At 38.3% G+C, this 6378-nt stretch overlaps 1 protein-coding gene across 1 annotated transcript; it reads left to right on the top strand.

Moving 5' to 3' along the window:
• The first annotated feature begins 3180 nt into the window (after nucleotides 1-3180).
• LOC131316001 (NAC domain-containing protein 43-like) lies at nucleotides 3181-6073 on the top strand. Its single transcript, XM_058345266.1, has 3 exons — nucleotides 3181-3531; nucleotides 3691-3959; nucleotides 5105-6073. Exons 1-3 carry the CDS (start codon nucleotides 3348-3350, stop codon nucleotides 5777-5779), a joined length of 1128 nt encoding a protein of 375 aa, XP_058201249.1. The 5' UTR covers nucleotides 3181-3347; the 3' UTR covers nucleotides 5780-6073.
• Nucleotides 6074-6378: the final 305 nt, after the last annotated feature.

Raw genomic sequence — 6378 nt, 5'->3', positions numbered from 1 at the left:
CGATCAAAGACTGTGGAGGTTCAGTGACAGAGTAAACTCAATGGACAAGAACAATCTTCTATGACAGTGTAGGTTCAAAGTGATGATCAACCAGAAATTCTCTTGACAATCTTCATTGGAAAGAATCTAAAGGTTCTGAAGCATTCATGAGGCTACTCTGGAAGATGTATAAACTACTGTCCTAAACTCCTAACTCCCATGTATTGTTAAGATTCTTTTTGATCTACTTTTTTTGTTTTATTTTGTTGTAGTAATATATATATATATAGAGTTCCTTTCTCCTAAGGACCACCTTAACTTAATAAAATAAGGACCTCCCTTTCCCGATCGAATTTCGATGATCCGAGCCGCTCAATGTGTTCAGAACGTGATTTTTAGGATACCCGCGAGAAATCAGAAAAAAAAAAAGACTGGGAAGGGCTTCATCCGAGCAGTTTTTGTTTGTTTTTTATCAAACGGTTCAAATTAAAACTACTCGGAAGAAGCCCTTTCTAGTCTCTTTTTTTTTCCGATTCCTCGCAAGTACTCTTAAAATCACGTTCTGAACACATTGAGCGACTTGGATCATCAAAATTCGAACGGAAAATGATAGAAATGGGGAGGTCCTTATTTTAACTAAAATAAGAACCTCCTCATTTGAAAATGACTATATATATATATATATATATATATATATATTGAAGTTCTTGTTCTCCCACCAAAACACTCGAACTTCGTATGTAAAATAAAGAAGAAAACTACGTCCCAACATGTAGTTGACCACTAAGGTATTCCTAAAATATTAACCAAAAAATGGTTTTTTTTTTTTTAATAGGCACCAAAAAATGGTAATAGTATTCCTACAATAACTTAGATTTAAAATCAGGTTCGATTTTTCTTATCAATAACTCTTGGGCCACCTCATCCCATGCATAAGCGTGTAAACGGCTATGGGAGGAAATGTAAGAATTAGTTCGAGATGCGCACAAGTTAGCCGGCCCTGGATAGCGGTACATCCCATATACATAGACCGACTAATTCGCAAGATCAAATATGCCGTCCACTAGTGCAGGGTCTAATAAAAACCAGGAAAAATTCCGCTTTAGCTATAATATCTGCATGTATATTCTAGTGTTGTTATACGTACTAATATAGGAGTATTAGTTTTCTGTTATGAGAAAGGGTAGAAAGAAGGCATCATCATTTTGTAGAATTTTTAGGAAGGGTTATCATTAATCTTGACCCTGAGGAAAGATAAAACTTACAATCACTCAGGACAAAGTGGTTCCTATTTATACTTTTATTATTTTATTTTATATATAGAACGACATTGTTTCCCGTAATCTCCAATTTTTCCCTATTCTGGTTGCACATGATATGACAAACCTTAATTTGCTACTACAAAAAGACAAAACAAATAATTTATAAGTTCTCAAAATTTTCCACACCTTTTTTTTTTTTTTTTCCCTTTTTCGTCCACGCTCTTTTCCATCGTTATTTACGTAATTTATCATAGAATCTCGTCATGGGTGAAAAAGTGTACCTATGAACACTATACTTATATATATGGATGTGTGTTGATGGTCTTTCTCTCATAATATATCAACTTTAATTTAAAAAATATCTAAAAAATAAGTATTTATTTTCCTTAGCAAACGGAACCTAAGTTGATATTCTTCGAGATCACTCAAAAATTTTATCTTAAAGTTACGGCGGCTCGGATCATTTATGTAGATCTCTGAAGTGGGCCTCACACATCCATCAGTACGCTATCCGCACCCACAATATTGTTGTTTTTTAATTCTATGGGTTAGGAAAAAGAACTAAACTAACCTTGTATATCACCTCCTTGTAAAAACCAGACAATTTTTGCCATTTTATGGGAAAGTGAAGTTCACTCTACATCCATGAGAGACTATTCAGTGCCCTGGCTACCCCTTCGATTTAATTTTTCCTATGTCCACTAGGTTTTACATTATGCGTATTATGTGCTTTTCCTTCTGAATTTTTTTTTTGATAACCAGATGTTTAGGTCAACATGCGAACACCTCAACTAATTTCCTTATGAAAATTAGGGATGAGAAATGCAAATAATTAGTACTTCGCCTCCATTCTTGAAATATTTGACGTTCAAATCATAGGGTACCTGGTTCAACATAGAAATACTTGCCATTTAGTTTCATTGGTAGAAGCTTTGAATAAGCTCTCATTTAGGAATAGTTTTTTTTTTTTCCTTTTGCATTGTGTCATGATTGTGGTTCGACGAAGTAAATGGCCATTGAAATGACAATAAAAAGAAAAAGGTGACATGAAGTAGCTAGTACATACATACTGATCTTGTATAGAAAGCCTTTCTTGTTACCATCATTTCTTTCGTCCCCAAATGAAAGCGCAATCCCTCCGACCCCATCTTCTCTCTCTCTCTCTCCCTCTCTACATTTTTCTCGTGCTTCTTGTTGCAACCACCCCACAAAAGCAGAGAGAGAGAGAGAGAGAGAGAGAGAGAGAGAGAGAGAGAGAAGGCAAACTTGGGGATAATGGTGGTTTCAGAGGTGCTTTTTCTGGGAGATTTTTTTAAGGTCGGAGGTCGTAGTTTGGATGGAGGCTTGTCCCCTGCCATACTTGTATATATGAGGTTTCCTAGCTCTAACGCCCTTTCGTGGGGCCATATAAAAAGCTACCCATTGTGGGACCAACTTTACAGGCTACCCTTTCTCTATTAGTGATTTCTTCATTGATCCTGTAACACCGCGACGTAGTGTTCGATCCACAGCCTTTCACCACTACACATTCACTTAGGGCCCATAATTTGTGTGTAGAGCCCGTGTGACATACGTTGATAAAGGGTTTCGACATAGGTGATGGTGCGCCAAAAATGCTTAATATCTTGTCGGATCAGCAATGGTAGGATTCTCAAAATATTTCCTCGAAAATATTCCCAAAAAAGAAATCAATAGATCAAATTCACTTAGATATTTGGACCCTTACACATTAAAGTGAATCTCAATCGTGAATTTCGCTTAGAGTACATTTTCGAGAGCACTTTTCTAGAACATAGAGTTGGTGTTTGTCGGATACATGTAGCCCTCTTCTCTAATGAGAGCCTCAGACCCACTGGGCCCTCTCTCAAGTACATCAATGCCCCATGATCATATCAAAAGCTTTCCCATGCCTGCATGCATTTCTGGACTTCATTACCTAGCTGCTAGCTAGTGTCCAACCCCACCCGGCCCCTATAAATTATCATCTCCACATTCCCCGTTTTATGCACACCTCTCTCTCTCTCTCTCTCTCTCTCTCTCTCTCTCTCTCTCTCTCTCACACCAAACGATTGATACGTATCCGATACGAACTCGATCTCAATAGGAATGTCGGAGGACATGAATCTATCTGTAAATGGCCAGTCTCGAGTCCCTCCGGGTTTTCGGTTCCATCCTACAGAAGAGGAGCTTCTGCACTACTATTTGACGAAGAAAGTGGCCAGTGAGAAGATTGACCTCGACGTAATTCGCGACGTTGATCTTAATAAGCTTGAACCATGGGATATTCAAGGTAAAATTAATTAACCACTATATATTCGATCGGTTCTTTTTCTTTTTTTCTTTTTTTTTTGTGTGTGTACATAACTCGATATCCGACCTAATAGACTAATTTTGTCTGACTAGCTAATTGGTGCTTTTATTTTTCGTTTGACTAAATTTGTCTTTGTAGAGAAATGCAAAATAGGATCCACCCCGCAAAATGATTGGTACTTTTTCAGTCACAAGGATAAAAAGTATCCGACGGGGACTCGCACGAACCGGGCAACGGCAGCGGGCTTTTGGAAGGCTACGGGGCGTGATAAGGTGATATACAGCAGCTTCAGAAGAATTGGAATGAGGAAGACTCTGGTGTTCTACAAAGGAAGAGCCCCACATGGCCAAAAATCGGACTGGATCATGCATGAATACAGACTAGATGAAACCACCAATGACACATGCGTAAGCTATATATCTCACTCAATTTTGAATCATTGCGAATTTCACCGATTGAATTTTATTTTATTTTAATCATTGTGCACCAGCCTTGTTGAAATTATGTGGTGTTGATGCAAAAATGTGGTCGCCATATTGTAATTTCTATGTCTATTATGAGCAATGAACTGAGTTGATCGAAGGCCACTCTTTTTGAGTTAATTTTAGCTCACTTTTTTGAGTTGGTTTTGCATAAGAATGATCCAAAGGGGAAAAAAAAAAATAGCCAAACAAAATGGACTGCCGAAATGAAACCGCCCCCGGTCAATTTAGGTCAAAATTTTAATCAACTTCACTTTTTCAGTGTAAAATGGTCAATTCCGGTCAAATTTTAGATTAATTTCATTTTTTCAGTCAAAAATTAAAATACTAAGTAAAATAATTTTATTTTAATCAAAATACTTTGGTGATCCCATGTGAGTAACAATATATTTGTGACACATCAAATGATACCCAAAATTTAGTACTTAAATGTAGTCATCATAGCATTACTTTTTTCTTTATCCATCTTCCATGGAAATGATTTGTGTGTACTCAATAGCATTCTCCCATCTTTTCTCCATATGGTTCTTACCGGTCAATAGCATTTTGTCTTCTATTATAGAAATATATTGTTTTGCTTGCCCTTGTTTTTTATAAGCAAAATAATTTTATTAATTTCTGAATTTGAAAATTACAAAGATTAAAACAATAAGGGCAAATGAAAATTAAAATTACTTAATCTTCAAAGTTACCCGAGATCCAAGCGTTGGTCAAGGACCAACAAAACCAACACAATCCCAAACCCGAACTTAACGCTGAAAAACCACAATCATGCTATCGCTTTAACACCTGAAAACTCAATCGATCAGGATCCGAAGCGCCGTAAACCCGCCGTGTGTCGCCAATCTAAAAAATTACTTGATAGTATATCATTATAGACTTTGAGGTCCAACCCATGCAACATACCAAAACGCTTTGTTTTTCAATCCACAAAATACGAGATCACTGTATATAATCGGTGCGTGCGGTGTAAAATTATTTTAAAAATTTACTTACCTAATGTTTGCAGCCTAAGCTTGTAATTCCAGAACGTATGATATGAATTATCACTGTGAATATTTTGTTTCCAGGCCAATAGTCTAGCAGGAGTAGACTCGGTAACAGAAGAAGGCTGGGTGGTCTGCCGTGTTTTCAAAAAGAAAAACTACAACAAGGCCCTAGAGAGTCCCCAGTGCTCATCAACTTCCGCAGACATACGAACCCAGCTCCGCCACATGTCGACCACCGACGGGGTACTCGACCAGATACTTCACTACATGGGACGTTCCTGCAAGCAGGAAATCACCCAAACAATCAACACCAACGTCGACATCGACACCGCCATGCTCTACCTCCCCTCCATCAACGCAACCATCGACACGCTTCAAGACCGGTTTACGCATCTCCCTAGGCTCGAAAGCAACCATGGTTCCCCCTTCAATCAGGACAACAGCACTGCTTTCCCCGAACAAGGCAGTGGCGGCAGCTGTCGCGACACGAAACCGAGAGACGGGCTCAGCGACTGGGTTGCTCTGGACCGGCTTGTGGCCTCCCAGCTCAACGGCCAAGACGACACTTCGAAGCACTTGTACCCGGACGACGATTTCTGTTTTTCCGTCAATCACGAAGACGTACCAGTATCGAACCTGCGCTCGAATAGATCGCAGCCCTCACAAGCTTACGGCAGCGAGATCGATCTGTGGAGCTTCGTAACGCGATCACCATCGTCATCGTCGTCCGACCCGCTCGGACACCTGTCGGTATAACAGAGAAATACGGGAAAAAAAAAAAAGAAGGGATCGCGATGATAATGTAGTACTAGCTATCTGCTAAAGTCAAATATTAATTATGTGAGTAGATATCATGCATGATAATAGTCCATAAAATAAATTAAAAAAGAAAAAGAAAAAAAGAAGAGGGTTGTAGATATGAGTTGATTGGCATTTGTCAACCATTTGATCGTCTACTTTAATAGCCATGTCTGTTTTTTTTTTTGTGGGATAAGCAATAGCCATGTCTGTTGTTTCTCTATTAATAATACTCTCCACTTGTAGATTTAGTTATCTCTTATAATACTCGTGTGTTCTTTGTACGTACCTGCAAGTATCTATAGAGCAATGCTGTTTTTGTCGTCTGCTGTGAATCCACTCATGTATACATATATATATATATATATATATATATATATATACATATATATATATTTTCGACGGTCACAAGTATCCGAGACAGCTTACACGCACCTGATTAATTCTCTCTCTAGTCCGAACAAAGGCCACGTCCCATACTGGGACTAGGGCGTTCACAAGAAATTCTTTTCTTGCGGTTTAACCCCAAAACCAAACCTTAGTTATTAATGTGAGGA

This window comes from Rhododendron vialii, chromosome 2a (assembly GCF_030253575.1).
Source record: "Rhododendron vialii isolate Sample 1 chromosome 2a, ASM3025357v1".
Lineage (NCBI taxonomy): Eukaryota > Viridiplantae > Streptophyta > Magnoliopsida > Ericales > Ericaceae > Rhododendron > Rhododendron vialii.
This window is presented reverse-complemented; position numbering and strand designations above follow the sequence as displayed.